Source organism: Rhinopithecus roxellana, chromosome 17, assembly GCF_007565055.1.
Source record: "Rhinopithecus roxellana isolate Shanxi Qingling chromosome 17, ASM756505v1, whole genome shotgun sequence".
NCBI classification, from domain to species: Eukaryota; Metazoa; Chordata; class Mammalia; order Primates; family Cercopithecidae; genus Rhinopithecus; species Rhinopithecus roxellana.
In genome coordinates, this window is record NC_044565.1 from 20,098,182 (window position 1) to 20,117,520 (window position 19,339).

The window sequence follows — 19,339 nt, forward strand, 5'->3', positions numbered from 1 at the left end:
GGGGTCCTTACTCCATGCTCCCCTCCCATAGCACAGCACTTAACACCTGTAATTACCTTTTCTAAAAAAAGATAGTTGAGCCAGGCGCGGTGGCTCACGCCTGTAATCCCAGCACTTTGGGAGGCTGAGGAGGGCGGATCACGAGGTCAGGAGATTGAGACCAGCCTGGTTAACACCGTGAAACCCCGTCTCTACTAAAAATACAAAAGAAATTAGCAGGGCGAGGTGGCACATGACTGTAATCCCAGCTACTCAGGAGGCTAAGGCAGGAGAATCACTTGATTCCGGGAGACAGAGGTTGCAGTGAGCCAAGATCGCGCCATTGCACTCCAGCCTAGGCAATAGAGCGAGACTCCGTCTCAAAAAAAAAAAAGACAGTTGAAATTTGCTTACTTATTTTTAAAGACAAGGTCTTCCTCCGTTACCCAGCTGGAGTGCAGTGGTGTGATCATAGCTCACTGTAGCCTTGAACTCCTGGGCTCAAGCAACCTGCCTCAGCCTCCCAAGTAGCTCAGACCACAGGCTTGTGCCAGCACACTCAACCTTTCTACATAACTTTATTTCCCCACTAGACTGTGAGTTCTTCAAAGAGAAAAATCTTGTTTCTTATCCCTGCTGCTCTAAAACCTAGCACCATGAGTGAACGCTGAATAAACTAATATGGACGCTAGACGATATGATATGAGATTTAGGTACAAAGTTACACTGTCCGCTTTACTCATAAGGCAATAACACATTGGGTCTGGAGAGATAAAAACAGTCAAAATAGTTCATCAGAGGCTGGGTGCAGTGGCTCACACCCATAATCCCAGCACTTTGGGAGGCCAAAGCGGGTGAATCACTTGAGGTCAGGAGTTCAAGACCAGCCTGGCCAACATGGTGAAACCCCCTCTCTACTAAAAATACAAAAATTAGCTGGGCACGTTGGCGGGCATCTGTAATCCCAACTACTTGGGAGGCTGAGGCAGAAGAATCCCTTGAACCCAGGAGGCAGATGTTGCAGTGAGCACAGATCACACCACTGCACTCCAGCCTGGGCAATGGAGCAAGACTCGGTCTCAAAAAAAAAAAAAAAAAAATCATCAGAATACCCTAATGTGGGACATGAAAAAATGAGGATAGGTGACAGATGTTTAATAAAAGCTAGTGTCTTTCCCAGTCTCCTGGTATTCCCCTAAGCCATACAGTTTAATTTACCAAATAAGACCGACTTTCTATTCAGCTGGAATCTCCTGGGACTCTTTGCAGGGCAGACTGGTCAGAGAAGAATGAGGAACCTAACCACACAATCCACTGGACACTCCTGGCTACTCTCAAGATTCACTGCAGCTGGGCACAGTGGCTCACGCCTGTAATCACAGCTACCTGAAGTTGAGACAAGAGGATCCCTTCAGTCCAGAAGTTCAAGGCTGCAGTGAGCTACAAATCCCACCACTGTACTCCAGCCTGGTCAAAAGAGCAAGACTCTGTCTCTTAAAAAAACAAAACAAAACAAAACAAAAAAAGGCTAGGTGCAGTGGCTCATGCCTGTAATCCCAGCACTTGGGAGGTCAAGTAGGGTGGATCACGAGGTCAGGAGTTCGAGATCAGCCTGGCCAACACAGTGAAATCCCATCTCTGCTAAAAATACAAAAATAAGCCAGGCATGGTGACACGCGCCTGTAGTCCCAGCTACTCGGGAGGCTGAGGTGGGAGAATCGCTTGAACCCTGGAGGCAGAGGTTGTAGTGAGCTGAGACCATGCCATTGTACTCCAGTCTGGGTGACAGAGTGAGACTCCATCTCAAAAAAATAAAATAAAATAAAATTAATTAATTAAAAAAAAATCACTGCCAAGTAGACATAAATTTGTTCATCAAACTAGTTTTGTTGTCCTGAAACATGAATGACTTGTTCTTACCTTGTTTGGTGATCTGAAAAGTCTTCTTACTGCAAAGTACAACCGCCTGAAGCATCTCATGGGGAGACACATGTGCTTTGAAATTTCGAGGGTTCCAGAGCTTTCTCATCAGCTCTCCAAAACGCTGGACCAACAAGAACATGATATCCCCTGGAGGACGCTTAATGTTCTTATAATTGTCTTCTTCCAGAAAGTAGTTCCGGAGAGGAGGAACATTAGATAGAGCCTGAAAATCAAACACTCCAATTAACCCAAAGCCCCTTTGTAGGACCCCTTGAGCCAAGCTCTTCCAACTAAAGTTCTAACAGAATCTTGTGATGTGCCTGTGATGGCCTTAAAAAGCCAAAGTAAATCGACCCTTGGAGAATCCTACCCAGGCTCACATTACAGAAATATCATTAATGTTGAGTTTCATATGACCTACACTTCTACAGACACTTTGCTGATGTGGATACCACAAAGAAGGTTAAAACAAAACAAAAAAAACCCCACAGGTATTCAAATCTCTATCAACTTATTCAACAATTTCCTTTTGTTACTCTAATTATGCTGTGACAATACTTAAATTCATAAGATAGAAAGGTAAAATCCAAATACCCTTTCCTTCATCATCCATTTTGGTTGAAGCAAAAATAACTACCTAGGAAACACAGTTCTCCCATCTCTCAACTCCACACTAAAATAATATGAAAATTATCTTAAAATTTGATGTTTTCCCATAATAAAACCATATAATTGTACATAAAAGTAAATATAGGGAGCTGTGAAGACACAAAGGAGTAAGAATGATACAATGATCTTCGGGGACTTGAGGGAAAGAGTGTGAGGAGGGGTGAGGGATAAAAGACTATACATCGGGTACAGTATACACTGCTCGGGCAATGAGTGACCAAAATCTCAGAAATCACCACTAAATAACTTATTCATGTAACCAAAAACCAACTGTTCCACAAAAACCTATTGAAATTTTTTTTTATTTTTGGAGACAGAGTCTTGCTCCATCCCCCAGGCTGGAGTGCAGTGGCATGATTTCGGCTCACTGCAACCTCGGCCTCCAGGCTTCAAGCAATTCTCATGCCTGAGCCACCGTGCACAGGCAAAATTTTTTTAAAAAAGTAAATATACTGTTACGATGGAAAATGGTCGGCCAGGCGAGGTGGCTCATGCCTGTGATCCCAGCACTTTGGGAGGCCGAGGCGGGAGGATCACCTGAGATCAGGAGTTCAAGACCAGCCTGGCCAACATGGTGAAACCCCCTCTCTACCAAAAATACAAAAATTAGCCAGGCGTGGTGGCAGGTGCCTGTAATCCCTGCTACTCGGGAGGCTGAGGCAGGAGAATCACTTGAATCCAGGAGGCGGAAGTTGCAGTGAGCCAAAATGGCACCACTGCACTCCAGCCTGGACAACGAGAGCAAAACTCCATCTCCAAAAAAAAAAAAGAGAGAAAAAGAGAAAACGGTCAAAAGGTTTAGGACAATAAAAGCAAATTGGATCTCATTAAGCAGAAAGATAAAAATTAGCCGTATTGGTTTCAGGAAGAAACACAGGCTCATTAGCCTGAGCTACAAAACTGGGAGGAAGGGTCCGGGTGCAGTGGCTCATGTCCACAATCCTAGCACTTTGGGAGGCCAAGGCAGGTGGATCATTTGAGGTCAGGAGTTTGAGACCTGCCAGGCCAACACGGTGAAACCCCATCTCTACTAAAAATACAAAATTAGCTGGGCATGGTGGTGAGTGCCTGTAATTCCAGCCTCTTGGGAGGCTGAGGCAGGAGAATCACCCGGAGGGGCAGAGGTTGCAGTAAGCCGAGATTGCTCCATTGCACTCCAGCCAGGGCAAAAAGAGCGAAATTCCATCTCAAAAAAAACAAAACAAAACTGGGAAGAGGAGGACCAAGCAGACCCTAAATAAAAATGCAGTATCCCCACAGGTCCTTCCTAACCAGCACTGTGCTTACCATGAACACATTTCTTTCTTAAACAAGGTCATCTATTCAGGGAGTCAGCTAGAAGGGTTTCTGCTAAACGTAATAAACCCAGGCATCTCTAAGGAAGACAACTCAGAACACAGAAAGCACTTTAACCATAGAGGGGATTAGGAAAGCCCTGACAAGCTGAGCCCAGCTAAAGAAACAAGGACTTCCAACTTGTAGAATAATTACTACAAAGAGAGATTTACTCTCAAAACAAGAGGATGGATAAAGTTTATTCTAATTCTCAGTTGTCTATCTTATGGAGAAATGTTGCACTCTGTTGCACTCTGGCTTCAGCAACAATACAAATAATATTGGGCATCCTCAGAGAAGAATTATCCACCCTCCAGATGGATGACCTGGTCCAGTCAACCCTATTTTAGCGGAAACAACATCACACAGGGTTTGTTCATCCATTTATTTTTATAAAGAGACGTTCCTACACGAACTAAAATTCATCAGAAAGCCAAGACTAACAGCTCTGACCAAATCCAAATTCTATCTGTCCATCCTATAATAGTTTTTACTCAGCGGGGCACGGTGGCTTACACCTGTAATCCCAGTACTTTGGGAGGCCGAGGGGAGCGGATCACGAGGTCAGGAGATCGAGACCATCCTGGCTAACATGATGAAACCCCATCTCTACTAAAAATACAAAAAAATAGCCGGGCGTGGTGGCACGTACCTGTAGTCCCAGCTACTTGAGAGGCTGAGGCAGGAGAATCGCCTGAACCTGGGAGGCAGAGGTTGCAGTGAGCTGAGATTGCGCCACTGCATTCCAGCCTGGGAGACAGAGCAAGACTCCATCTCAAAAAAAATTAGTTTTCACGCAGCCATGACAGGATTTAAAGGGAACAATCTGATGAAAAGTCTCTCTCTACCTAAGAATTTGACCTTTCCACAGAGTAGTCATGACACCAAGAGCAGACACCGAATGTAAAAAATATGCCTTTACAGTTTTTTGTCCAATTCTTCATGACAAAAATATCACTTAAAAAAATTTAAAGGCCAAGTAAGTACTAGCAGAAAACATTTGCAACATATCCAACAGAAAAGGGCATAATTTCATCATATATTTCTTAAAGCTCAGTCAGATGAACCAATAGGAAAGGAGTCTGTAAGGTGCAATAACTCAAGAAAAAAATGTAAATAATCAACTTTAGAAGTGAAGCAAGGTTGGGTGCAGTGGCTCACACCAGTAATGCCTGTACTTCTCAAAGTCCTCAAAATTCTCCAACAGCCTCGAATTCCTGGGCTGAAGGGATCCTCCCACCTCAGCCTCCCAAACAGCTAGGACCACAGACATGCATGCACCACCGTGCCCAGCTAAATTTTTTTTTTTTTTTTTGAGACGGAGTCTTGCTCTGTCGCCCAGGCTGGAGTGCAGTGGCCGGATCTCAGCTCACTGCAAGCTCCGCCTCCCGGGTTTACGACATTCTCCTGCCTCAGCCTCCGGAGTAGCTGGGACTACAGGCGCCCGCCACCTCGCCCAGCTAGTTTTTTGTATTTTCAGTAGAGACGGGGTTTCACCATGTTAGCCAGGATGGTCTCGGCCTCCCAAAGTGCTGGGATTACAGGCTTGAGCCACTGCGCCCGGCCTAATTTTTTTTTTTAAACAGACAGGGTCTCGCTATGTTGCCAGGCTGGTTTCAAACTACTGGCCTCAAGGGACCCTGCCACTTTGGCCTCCCCAAGAGCTGGGATTAGAGGCATGAGCCACCGTGCCCAGCCCCTCACAATTTATACATTTTTTCCCCAGTAAGCCTGTGTTTACGATTATAATTTTTTAATCATGCTCTCGGTGAAGTAGAATTATTGTTTTCTTATTATACTTACCAACATTTAAAAATTGGCCAGTCGTGGTGGCTCATACCTGTAATCCCAGCACTTTGGGAGGCTGAGGCAGGTGGATCACAAGGTCAAGAGTTCAAGACCAGCCTGGCCAAGATGGTGAAACCCTGTCTCTACTAAAACTACAAAAATCAGCCAGGCACAGTGGCAGGCGCCTGTAATCCCAGCTACTCGGGAGGCTGAAGCAGGAGAATCGCCTGAACCCGGGCGGCAGAGGTTGCAGCGAGCTGAGATCCCATCACTACACTCCAGCCTGGACGACAGACTGAGACTCCGTCTCAAAAAAAAAAAAAAGAAAAGAAAAGAAAAGAAAAGAAAATAGGACAACTTTGGTTTTCTGTCTTTTCCATTTCAGGGTTATGAGCATATGGGCAAGAGAAAGTCATTGATCAGCCAGCATGACAAACATCTACACCATTAAAAAAAAAAAAAATACATCTGGCATGTTTCTTACTTGACACTGCAAGGCAACACAGACTTGGTCCCGCATTCCCTGGAAGTTACAGAGGCCATGAGCCAGAGGCTAGAAAAAGCCTCACCATTTGACAGCAGCCCAGTGAGCAAAGGAATGCTCTGCCTGTTGCAGAACAATTACTCAAGTAGAGTCCTTAGCAAGACTTGGTGTCTGAGGATCATCTGACTATACTCTATAAGAAGGCAGTAATTTCTTTTTTGAGATGAAGGAGTTTCGCTCTTGTTGCCCAGGTTGGAGTGCAATGGCATAATATCGGCTCACTGCAACCTCCACCTCCCAGGTTCAAGCGATTCTCCTGCCTCAGCCTACCAAGTAGTTGGGATTACAGGCATGCACCACCACACCCGGCTAATTTTGTATTTTTAGTAGAGATGGGGTTTCTCCATGTTGGCCAAGCTGGTCTCGAACTCCTGACCTCAGGCGATCCTCCCACCTTGGCCTCCCAAAGTGCTGCGATTATAGGTATGAGCCACCACGCCCGGCCAAAGGCAGTAATTCCTTGGCCAGTACACATACTATTTCCTGTCCCTCTCTTTTTTATTTTTTCTTGAAACAGAGTCTCACTCTGTTCCCCAGGCTGGAGTGCAGTGGCACGATCTCGGGTCACTATAACCTCTGCCTGCCGGATTCAAGTTGATTCTCCCACCTCAGCCTGCCGAATAGGTGGGATTACAGGCTTGCACCACCATACCTGGCTAATTTTTATATTTTTAGTAGAGACAGGGTTCTGCCATGTTGGCCAGGCTGGCTGGAACTCCCGACCTCAGGCAATCCGCCCGCCTTGGCCTCCCAAAGTGCTGGGATTACAGGGGTGAGCCACTGTGCCCAGCCTTCTGGGTGTCCTTCTCTTCCTCACTGTTCCCGTCTTGATCTTACCTGAAGAACAGCGTTGGCATAGTCATTGGCCTTTATGTTATTCAGTCCCACGATACCCGGCAGGTAAGTGGTACCATCATATGCCCGGGACAATTTGGCTTGCTTGTCCAAGTTTGCAATTTGCTGCTTTGTGAAAGTGGGCTTCAACACATACTGCAAAGCAAAAGAAAATGCTAAGTTGTTTAAGAGCTGAGTTCACAAGAAATGTCTACAAACAACAGCAATTTCTACAAAAACAAAGAACACTTTGGCCATGAACACCCCACCACACACAGAAAAAGTCCCAATCAGTAGGTATAAAGATTGAAGTAACACAGGGTAGATCCTCTCCCATGGCTAATCTACAAGGGAATCTCTGTGTCTAACCCAAAATCACTGAATCCCAGGTCTTTTCATAGACCTCAGGTCTGGTCAACTCATGAAAACTGACTGCCAGAAACTATTAAGTTCCTAAAGGCAGTCTAAGTCTCAGATAGAAACCCCTGGGAGCAGCACATGTACCTAGCTTTGGAGCAGGAGAGTTTCCTCCATTCTGGGTGAGACTGAGGATCTCCACGAGTCCCTGGTACTGGAAGAGCAGGATCAGGCTCTTCTCAGGCAGAGTTACCAGAGTCATTATGTCACAGACTGGATAGAGGTCATCCCAAATTCACTTTGAAACACTGAATTGAGGCCAGTTTCTCCCTCTATAAATACTGTCCATACTTTTTTTTTTTAGACGGAGTTTCACTCTTGTTGCCCAGGCTAGAGTGCCATGGCACGATCTCGGTTCACTGCAACCTCCCGCTCCCAGATTCAAGCAGTTCTCCCGCCTCAGCCTCCCCAGTAGCTGGGATTACAGGCATGTGTCACCATGCCAGGGTAATTTTGTATTTTTAGTAGAAATGGGGTCTCATCATGTTGGTCAGGCTGGTCTCAAACTCCTGACCTCAAATGACCCACCTGCCTCCGCCTCCCAAAGTGCTCGGATTACAGGTGTGAGCCTCCGCACCCAGCCTGTCCATAACTATTTTAATCTCAACTATTAATAATAGGCTTATAAAATTTTTACAAGTAGAAAAAGCAGTATTTCAAAGACTATAAATACCACCATTTCCTTAAAAATAAACAGAACATGACCAACCTGGGCAACACAGTGAGACTCCATCTCTACAAAAAATTTAAAAAACGTATCTGGCCATGATGGTAATGCCTACAGTCCTAGCTACTTGGGAGGCTGAGGTGGGAGGCTGAGGTAGGAGGATCACTTGAACCCATGAGGTCAAGGCTGCAGTGAGCTGTGATGGCGCCACCGCACTCCAGCCTGGGCGACAGAGCGAGACTCCATCTAAAAAACAAAAACAAAACAGAGCACTTGGCACCATGAATATGCCCCACGTGCTGAAAAAGAAAATAATAATCAAAAACCCAACACTAATCAAAGCCCAAGAGGACTTTACATGCTCAGCACAGTGAGTGTCTCTTGGTACAGGTCACAAACTAGAGCCCAGAGATTAGACATCTGTGGCTGGATGCTCTGCTCCCATTATACGTTAAAAGCAGCCAGGAGCTGGTGTGCAGCTTGGTAAATATTGTCCTACACCAGGACCAATTTATATCCCTGCTTCAAAGTGTGGAAGAATAATTTCACAAAAACACTTTAAACCCCATCAGAATACACCCATATTTCTTCAGTCCTAGCCCTCAATGTTACAAGTAGAAATGACAGTTAAGTTATAGACTACAGGCTGCAATTATGAATTCTGACCTTACTCAGTTTCCCCAGTTCTTCCCAAAAGGGAAAGCAGCCTCTCGATGCCCAAAAGGACTGAGATTCTTCCCTGTCCTCAGATGGGGCAGTCCCCTGGGAGCCCTGGGATGGCTCAGAGAATGGACCCCAAACCAACCCTCTTAGACACACACCGTGATATCCTCCAATGAGGAATCGATGATCTCATAGTTGTCTGGAAGGCAGTAAAACTTGAGGGTATGGAGGTTGAGGAAAACATGGTGGCTAAATTGGACACTGTGAATGTAGGCGTGAGACTTCAAACCTCGGCCTGTAGGGAAGGGTGAAAGGCTGTAATAGAAGGGCAGATACTAGAAGGCGCAGATCAGGTTTGCTTTTCCTTTCATTATTTTCTACCGGAACATGTTAACATCCGCGAAAAACAAATATTATGTCATTCATAAAATGAATCCTCCACATGAAGTTCTCTCATAAAAAAATTAGCAAGAAAGACTAGCACATTAGTTACTTCTTTCTCTAGATGGCATGAGACATTGATTGGGAAAACAAATTTCACTAGTTTTTGCATATATTTGTAAAATACATATCATATATAAAATATATATAATCTCTCTCTATATAACTATATATTCACATACATAGTTTCCTATATATATGAAACTAGAAATATCTATGCATATGTGTGTGCATAAATACACATATACATAAACATATACATATCCTATGACAGTCCATCATCACTCAGTCCTGAATTTCCAAATGCCCATATTCAGGACAATGCTGTATCTATGTAACTTTTTTCATATTGCTACTCCTTTCTAGACTCTCTTTCCCCTAACCATTCAAACTCCTATGTCCTGCCAATTCAAGTCCCACCTCCACTCCTCCACGAACTCAACATCAACACTCCAGCTAACATTGATTTTTGCACATTTTAACTCCTACTGCACTTATTTTTACTCAGTGCCACGGTCCAGCAGTAATCTTTATGGTCTAACAGAACTTGCTGGTTGTTTCACATGTCAACCTTGACTCCTTAGAGCTCCTAATTAGAGCAAAGAATATAGTTTTTATCTCCTGTTTTGAGACAGGGTCTTGCTATGTTAGCCAGGTGGGTCTTGAACTCTTGGCTTTAAACAATTCTCCTCAGCCTTCCAAAATGCTAGGATTACACGTGTAAGCCACTGTGCCCAGTTGTTTTTACCTCATTTGAATCCTCCACTATACTATGTACATGGCATATGCTTGGTGTGAATGAGTTGAAATGATAAATTTTCAGGAAAAAAAAGGCACAAAAAAAGTCCTTTGAGCTAAAAGATACTTCAAAAAAAAAAAAAATTGTAGCCTAGGTAACATAATAAGGCCTTGTCTCCACAAAAAAAATAAAATATTTAGCCAGATAGCGGGGTGCAATGGCTCACATCTATAATCCCAGCACTTTGGGAGGTACAGGCAGGCACATTGCTTGAGCTCAGGAGTTTCAAGACCAGCCTGGGCAACAGAGTACAATCCCATCTTTTAAAAAAAACGTGGCTGTGCGCTGTGGCTCACACCTGTAATCCCAGCACTTTGGGAGGCGAAAAAGTGTGGATCACTTAAGGTCAGGAGTCCAAGACCAGCCTGGCCCATATGGTGAAACCCTGTCTCTACCAAAAAATACTAAAATTAGCCAGGTGTGCATGCCTGTAATCCCAGCTACTCGGGAGGCTGAGGCAGAAGAATCGCTTGAACTTGGGAGTGAGAGGCTGCAATGAGCCAAGATCACGTCACTGCACTGCAGCCTGGGTGACAGAGTGAGACTCCACCTCTTAAAAAAAAAAAATTAGGCTGGGGCAGTGGCTCATGCCTGTAATCCCAGCACTTTGGGAGGCCAAGACGGGTGGATTACATGAGGCCAGGAGCTCGAGACCAGCCTGGCCAACATGGTGAAACCCCGTCTCTACTAAAAGTACAAAAATTAGCCAGGCGTGGTGGCGGGTGCCTGTAATCTCAGCCACTCCAGAGGCTGAGGCAGGAAAATTGCTTGAACCCAGGAGGCGGAGGTTGCAGTGGGCCAACCTGGGCAACAAAGTGGGACTCTGTCTCAAAATGATTTTTAAAAATTAAAACTTAAAAAAATACATATATTAAAGATTCGAGAACCCAGAGTCTTTGAGATTACAATCTTTCGTATGACTAGCTCTTTCTCCCTTTCAGATATATCCAGGTTCTGATCAGTCAGAGAACCTCTTATTGGTTTTCTAAGAATATTTCAATTTCCTGGGAACAAATAGAAATTATTAGATATGATTCCTGAGAACAGCTTACTTTCTTAAAAAAAAAAAAAAAAAAAAAAAAAAAAAAAGTCCCTCTGGAGCAGAACTGCAGCTAGCTTGAAAAACTTAGGTTTATAATTCCTAACATTCATTTACCTTGAAAGTACTTGCCACACACCAGACAGGCGTAAGCATTGATGTGTGAGAGGGAGATAGAACACAGTTTCTCAAAGTCAAAGTCCAGCACACTCCTAAGGAAACAAAACAGAAAAAAATAAATAGGATGGACACGTAGGAAGGCACTCAAATGAAGCAGTGTTGGCTCTATGACCCATGATACCACACAACATCCTTCAGAAAACAGTTCCCAGCCATATATACACCATGGGGGACACTGATGATTCCTCACCTCCACCCGCCATGCTCCAAAGCACTGTTGAGGTGTCTCCACCAGACACACAATACCCAGGAGCCAATCTCTCTTTACCGTTTGTAACCAGTTCAGGACTTCCCATTGCAGTCACTTTCTCTAGAGGGAAAGCTACAAGTCAGACTAAGGTTAACAGTACCCCAACAGCATTCTGGAGGTGGAGAGGACATAAAAAGGGTGAAAATATCCTCGCATAAAAGAAAAACATATCACTTAAGCCCAGGAGTTTGTGGCTACAGTGAGCTCTGATCCACCACTGCACTCCAGACTGGGATACACAGTGGGATCCTCTCCTAAAAACAAATAATACTAATTCATTTTTAAAAAATGTATTTTTATCCATAGAAACAAATGAAAAGCCTGAAGAATTTTAAAATACCTACAAATAGACCTATTTATTCAAGTGCAAAGTGAGTACTGGGCAGTAGGGAACAAAAACCTTACCTCCACTGAATCCACAAAGAGATTTATTCTCAAATAGTAACTATTAATTAACTGATAATGATCCCAAAGAGCTATGGTATCTAATTTATTAGAGGCCACTAGACAAAGTGGCTATTGACAATTAAATTTAAAATACAGCTGTCCCTCAGTAGCCAAAAGACACTGGTTCTAGGACACCTTCAGATACCAAAATTCAGAATGTTCAAGCCCCTTACAGTTGGCCCTTTGTATCCATATTCTGATACTGAGGCTGACTGTAATTCCATTAAATAAAATTTAAAATTCAGTTCTTCAACTGCAGGAGCCACTGAAGCCACACGTAGCTCATACCTACCATAATGAACAGCCCTTATAACTTTTTTGGTTTTTTTTTTTTTTTTTGAGATAGGGTCTCACTTTGTCATCCAGGCTGAAGTGCAGTGGCACAATCTCAGCTCACTGCAGCCTCAACCTCCTAGGTTCAAGCAATCCGCCTGCTTCAGCCCCCCAAGAAGCGGGGACTACAGGAGTACACCACCACACCTGGCTAATTTTTTGTGTTTTTTGTAGAGATGAAGTTTTGCCACATTGCCCAGGATGCTCAAACTCCTGAGCTCAAGCAATCTGCCTGCCTCAGCCTCCCAAAGTGCTGGGATTACAGGCACGAGCCAGAGAACCCAGTCATAACTTTTTTTTGTTAAGCTTTTTTAAAAGATGGGTCTTGTTGGCCGGGCACGGTGGCTCACGCCTGTAAACCCAGCACTTTGGGAGGCCAAGGCGGGTGGATCACCTGACATCAGGAGTTCAAGACCAGCCTGGCCAACATGAAGAAACCCCATCTCTTCTAAAAGAAAATACAAAAATTAGCTGGGTGTGGTGGCAGGCACCTGTAATCCCAGCTACTCAGGAAGCTGAGGCAGGAGAATCGCTTGAACCTGGAAGGCAAAGGTTGCTGTAAGCCAAGATCATGCCATTGCCCTCCAGCCTGGGGTACAAAAGTGAAACTCCATCTCAAAAAAAAAAAGATGGGTCTCATTATGTTGACCAGGCTGGTCTCAAATTTCTGGCCTCAAGTGATCCTCCTGCCTTGGCCTGCCAAAGGGCTGAGATTACAGGTGTGGGCCACCATACCCAGCTCTTACAAGAGTAATTATATTATTGTAGAACATTCCCCTACAATATAGGTTGAAAAACATTCTACAAGCCACCTGGGAATCAGAGAAAAGAATGCTATGATGAGGTAAACTACCTCAGCTTTCAAACAAATTTCTGTGTTTTTTTCTGCTGAATCCCAGGCACCCAAGAGTATCCAGTACATACTAGATACTCCATAAATATTTCAGTGTGCTGTTATTTTAGGATACTATGCATCTTGTTATCCCAACATACAAATGCAAAATAAGCTAAAAGCTCTTTAACAACATGTGTTCTAGCACTTACAATCAAAGAACAAAGAGTAACATAGCAAGAAGCACAACTCTCTAGACAGGTTTAAAGGAAGTAAAATTTGCGGGGAATGGGGAGGGATAGCATTAGGAGATATACCTAATGTAAATGACCAGTTAATGGGTGCAGCACACCAACATGACATATGTATATATATGTAACAAACCTGCACGCTGTGCACATGTACCCTAGAACTTAAAAGTATAATAAAAAATAAATAAATAAAAAAGCTTAAAAAAAAAAAAAAGGAAGTAAAATTTGGGAAAGTGTTGTCCAATGTACAGTCAAAAAACTTTCTGCATAGATTCCATTGTTCTTGTGCCATCCTCAGCATCCCTGTCCTACTGACCTATTAATGGTGTCCAGGTATGGGCAGTGGCGGCTCCTCCGGTCCTCAGAGTCCACTCGGCCATTCTTTGCTGAAAGAAAAATCATCACAGGCTTTGAAAATGGGAAACCTATACTCAGGGCCAACTAGCAGTACAAAAAGAAACAGAAATGGGAAAAACTAATCAAGATGAGTTCCTGTTGTTTGGGTGGCAACATCGAAAAACAAGTCCACTAGCTGGGCGTCGTAGCTCACACCTATAATCCCAGCACTCTGGGAAGCCGAGATGGGCGGATCACTTGAGGTCAAGAGTTTGAGACCAGCCTGGCCAACATGGTGAAACCCCATCTCTACTAAAAATACAAAAATCAGCCAGGCATGGTGGTGGGCGCCTGTAATCCCAGCTACCTGGGGGGTTGAGGCAGGAGAATCGCTTGAACCTGGGAGAAGAAGGTTGCAGGGGGCCGAGATCGCGCCACTGCACTCCAGTCTGGGCGACCAGCAAAACTCTGTCTCAAAAAAAAAAAAGAAACGAAAAAAGTCCACTAATAGAACAAGCCACAAAGTAGGAGAATACATTTGGTATACATAAAATCAACACAAGATCTGTTTGCATTTTACATAAAGAAATCCCGCCCCTCTTTTCCTTTCTCCGCCATCGTGGTGTGTTCTTGCCTCCACTTCTTGCCATGTCTTCTCACAAGACTTTCAGAATTAAGCGATTCCTGGCCAAGAAACAAAAGCAAAATCGTCCCATTCCCCAGTGGATTCGGATGAAAACTGGAAATAAAATAAGGTACAACTCCAAAAGGAGACGTTGGAGAAGAACCAAGCTGGGTCTATAAGGAATTGCACGAGATGGCATATATATTTGTGCTGTCTGAAGGTCACGATCACATTACCATATCAAACTGAAAATGTCACCACTCTCTGGAGAGTTCGACGTATTTTCCTCTCTGAATCGATTATGAATGCATTGGTTGGCTGGGTTCAGTAATAAATATGTGAGGCCTTTCATTTCAAAAAAAAAAAAAAAAAGAATTCCCATAAAGCATGAAAAATGTGAAATGTCACAAGCACTACAATAAACTAATTGTAATACAAATGTACTACTATATAGTTGTGTATTTGTTTTGTTTTATTTTGTTTTTTGAGACAGAGTCTCGCTCTGTCACCCAGGCTAGAGTGCAATGGCGCGATCTCGGCTCACAGCAACCTCCACCTCCCAGATTCAAGCAATTCTCCTGCCTCAGCCTCCCGGGTAGCTGGGACTACAGGCGCACGCCACCACACCCAGCTAATTTTCATGCTTTTAGAAGAGATGGGGTTTCAACATGTTGGCCAGGCTGGTCTCAAACTCCTGACCTCGTGATCCACCTGCCTCGGCCTCCCAAAGTGCTGGGATTACAGCTGTGAGCCACTGCGCCCGGTCACAAATGTACTACATAGTTTAAAGAGTGGCTGGGTGGGTGGCTCATGCCTGTAATCCCAACATTCTGGGAGGCAGATGCAGGCAGCTCACCTGAGGTCAGGAGTTCGAGGCCAGCCTGACCAATATAATGAAACTCCATTTCTACTAAAAATACAAAAATTAGCCAGGTGTGGTGGCATGCGCCTGTAATCCCAGCTGCTTGGGAGGATGAGACAGGAGAATCGCTTGAACCCGGAAGGCAGAGGTTGCAGTGAGCTGAAATCATGCCATTGCACTCCAGCCTGGACAACAAGAGTGAAACTGTCTCAAAAAAAAAAAAAAGAAGAATGTACATGTGTATCTATAAATCTACCACTTGTCAAAAACTTAAGGGGGGTCTCAGATCTTACCCTACTTGCAAGCTAACAAGTTAGCCTGTCACAGTTTTACGAATGTTGATGGAAAGCATGTGACTACCTGGCCTGAAATGAAGGGCAATTTATTACAGCAATGACAGTAGCCAGAATATAGCATTGGTATCAGTTTCCCAAGTGACTTTCCACAAGGCAAAGTGAGAAGAACCCATGCACACAGTGAGTTGCCTTACAGGAGAGTAACCCTGAGCTTAGAGAATCTGAACCATTAACCATTTTTTTTAACTAGGTCTCACTCTGTTGCCTATCCTAGTCTTGAACTCCACCTCATCCTATAGAGTAGCTGCGATTACAAGTGTGAGCCACCACACCCTGCTCCAAATCTTTTATAACGGATTGTGCCCTTGTCTCCTCCTTGTTTTGTAGAGAGACACCATTTCTATCTTCCAAGGCTGCCCACTACACGAACATCCTTAACGAGAGCCTAGGAGCAAAGGCAGTCAGGCAATGATCCCAGTATGTGCACAAACTCAAGAGACTAATGGAGAATTGTCTCCAGACTTTATTCAGCTTAAAAAGTGCTACATGATTCATACTTTAGTGCAGGTGCCTATTGCTCAGGCATTCTGAATATCTTGATTACAGAAATTACAAGACCTTAGAGGTTTTGTAAAAACTGAAGGAAAGCCATGCACAGTGGCTCACGCCTGTAATCCCAGCACTTTGAGAGGCCGAGGCGAGTGGAAAACTTGAGCCCAGGAGTTCGAGACCAGCCTAGGCAACACAGCAAGACTTGCCTCTATTTTAAAAGGAAAAAAAAAAAATTATTTTTTAAAATGGAAGGAAGTAACACTTGTAAAATCAGCACTGAGCCCCCACATCAGGCATTCGATGACAGGAAGCTGCTGTTATGACTGTTGTAGTTAGAAATACCATACGGTTGGCCGGGCACGGTGGCTCACGCCTGTAATCCCAGTACTTTGAGAGGCCGAGGCGGGAGGATCACGAGGTCAGGAGATCAAGACCATCCTGGCTAACACGGTGAAAGCCCTTCTCTACTAAAAATACAAAAAATTCGCCAGGCGTGGTGTTGGGCACCTGTAATCCCAGCTACTTGGGAGGCTGAGGTAGGAGAATCGTTTGAACCCGGGAGGCAGAGGTTGCAGGAGCCGAGATCGCGCCACTGCACTCCATCCTGGGTGACAGAGTGAGACTCCATCTCAAAGAAAAAAAAAAGAAAAAAGGAAAAAGAAATACTATACGGTTGAGATAAACACTGTCTTCATCAGAACAAGTCGAACAGCAGAACCGTAGAGTCTGGATCCCTCCTCTTCTCCACCCCAACCCCACCCCTCCCCCGCCAACCCCACCCCTGCCCCGCCAAACCGGGCGCAGGGGCCTGGCGGAAAATTAGAGAGACAAGAAAAAAGAACGTGAAAAAAAGAGGCTCTCGCGCCTAGCCCGGCCCGGCCCCGCGCACCTCGCACCTCCCGCTCAGGCTCCGAGTCCTCATCGACCTCGCGCTCCCGCTTCACCCGCACAAACGGGACAACAGAAGCCGGGGCCTCGCGCGCGCTCGCCGGCTCGACCTCCCGCTTCACGCGCACAGGGCTGCCCCGGGAGCTTGCCGCCTCAGGCTCCCGCTCCCGATCTCGCTCCCGCTTGACGCGACCGGAGCTGCCCCGCGACTCGGACTCTCGCTTCCCGCGGGTGGAACCGCGAGGCTCCCGCTTAGACCTGCCGGACATCGCCACTATCGGCAGTCTTCCAGCGGAGGCGCCAGGCACGCTCGAGCGCGCGGCACGCGGCCAATCAGGAGAGGGGCTGGTAGCGAGCCGCGAACGCTCTACGAGTCGCCACTGGGGACACATCACGCTGCAGGAAATTTGTGGGCGGTGCTGTTCCTGCAGCGGCTTCCCCGCCCCTGAGAACCTTCTGTGGGCCTACTGTCGTTTACAGTTTACTGAGTACAGGAAACTTTACTGGCGACAGTTTTCTGGATAAAAGTTGTCAGGCCGGGCGCGGTGGCTCACGCCTGTAATCCCAGCACTTTGGGAGGCCGAGGCGAGTGGATCACCTGAGGTCGGGAGTTCAAGACCAGCATGACCAACATGGAGAAACCCCACCTCTACTAAAAATACAAAATTAGCCGGACGTTGTGGCGCATGCCTGTAATCCCAGCTACTTGGGAGGCTGAGGCAGGAGAATCGCTTGAACCCGGGAGGCGGAGGCGGAGGTTGCAATGAGCCAAGATTGCGCCATTGCACTCCAGCCTAGGCAACAAGAGCGAAACTCCGTCTCAAAATGAAATAATAAAAGAAAAAGAAGCTGTCATTCGGCCCCAGATTTGTGCCTCGAAACCACCATCGCGAGGTCGTTTCCCACAGTCTCCGCGGCTTGGAGGCTGACAATCCTGCGCAGGAAAACTAGGCGACATTCCCAAATCATCCCCTTGACGGCCCTAATTCTACTGTTAGAGGGTTCTTGGTACCATGTAAACGCAAATGCCCGGTAGAAGCGGATTTACCATGAAGCTAATAAAGCTATAACCTCAGGACCTGCCTTGAACTTGTTTGCTTGTTTGAACTGTTCCATTGAGGTATAATTGACATACAACAAACTACATGTTTAAAGTGTGGAATTTAGGCCAGGCGCTGTGGCTCACGCCTGTAATTCCAGCACTTTGGGAGGCCGAGGCGGGCGGATCACCTGAGGTCAGGATTCGAGACCAGCCTGGCCAACATGGCGAAACCCCGTCTCTACTAAAAATACAGAAATTAGCCGCAGTGGCACGAGCCTGTTATCCCAGCTACTCAGGAGGCTGAGGCAGGAGAATCGCTTGAACCCGGGAGGCGGAGGTTGCAGTGAGCCGAGATCGCGCCATTGCACTCCAGCCTGAGCAACAAGAGTGAAACTCCGTCTTACAATACAACACAACACAACACAACACAACACAACACAACACAACACAACACAGCAATTTACTGAATTCTGACTTGAGGTATGTGTCAGAGGAGTTCGAACCAGACCAACTCCATTGAAGGTTAGAAAAATGAGGCTGGGACTTGACAGGCTGCATTCCTAGGAAGTTAGATATTCCTAGCCTCTAGATGTCTCCGGTTAAGGGAACAGAGAGATAATGTTTACTAAACAGATCCAGACTTGGGAGTGTCCTAAAATCCCAATAACTGGAGAATACAGGCATTCCTAATTTTGCTTTAAAGATAATATTGCTTCTTGCAAAATATAGTAATTAATAAAATTAATCCTTTATCACAAACCCTTGTAGCAGAGCACATCTCCCCATAATCTTTTTATCCTATATATAAACAAGTATTGTAGCCAGGATGGACGCGTTCCTCCTCTTTCAGGAACGCCCTGCTCTGTCTATGGAGTAGCTGTACTTTCATTACTTTATTTTGTATTTTTGTTGAGACAGTCTCACTCTGTCACCCAAGTTGGAGTGCAGTGGCGAGATCTCGGCTCACTGCAATCTCCACCTCCTGGGTTCAAGTGATTCTCCTGCCTCAGACTCCTGAGTAGCTGGGATTACAGGCACCTGCCACCACACCCGGCTAATTTTTGTATTTTTAGTAGGCACAGAGTTTCACCATGTTGGCCAGGCTGGTCTCGGACTGCTGACCTCAAGTGATCCGCCCGCCTCTGCCTTCCAAAGTGCAGGGATTACAAGCATAAGCCGCGGCACCTGGCTACTTTACTGTCTTAATAAACTTGCTTTTACTTTGCACTGCGGACTCACCCTGAATTCTTTCTTGCATGAGATCCAAGAACCCTCCGTTAGGGTCTGAATCTGGATCCTTTCTTGTAATATATACACCCATGAAGCCATCACCACAATCAAGAGAAG

At 45.4% G+C, this 19,339-nt stretch overlaps 1 protein-coding gene and 1 pseudogene across 4 annotated transcripts in view; one reads left to right on the forward strand and one right to left on the reverse strand.

Moving 5' to 3' along the window:
* Positions 1–19,339, reverse strand: part of USP39 (ubiquitin specific peptidase 39) — a 47,455-nt gene that overhangs the window by 17,171 nt on the left and 10,945 nt on the right. For 2 of the 3 annotated variants that reach the window (XM_030921631.1, XM_030921630.1), the window contains exons 1-6: positions 16,952–17,315; positions 13,708–13,777; positions 11,216–11,310; positions 8,978–9,114; positions 7,076–7,228; positions 1,900–2,125 (exon numbers count right to left, since the gene is read on the reverse strand). In XM_030921631.1, coding sequence (XP_030777491.1) covers positions 1,900–2,125; positions 7,076–7,228; positions 8,978–9,114; positions 11,216–11,310; positions 13,708–13,777; positions 16,952–17,219 — 949 coding nt within the window. In that variant the 5' untranslated portion in view covers positions 17,220–17,315. Of the gene's footprint in view, positions 1–1,899; positions 2,126–7,075; positions 7,229–8,977; positions 9,115–11,215; positions 11,311–13,707; positions 13,778–16,951; positions 17,316–19,339 lie in introns of those variants that run through there. The other variant, XM_030921632.1, reaches the window with a different exon arrangement.
* Positions 14,331–14,631, forward strand: LOC115894336 (annotated as a pseudogene). Its single transcript, XR_004054445.1, has one exon. The product of XR_004054445.1 is annotated as a 60S ribosomal protein L39 pseudogene (transcript).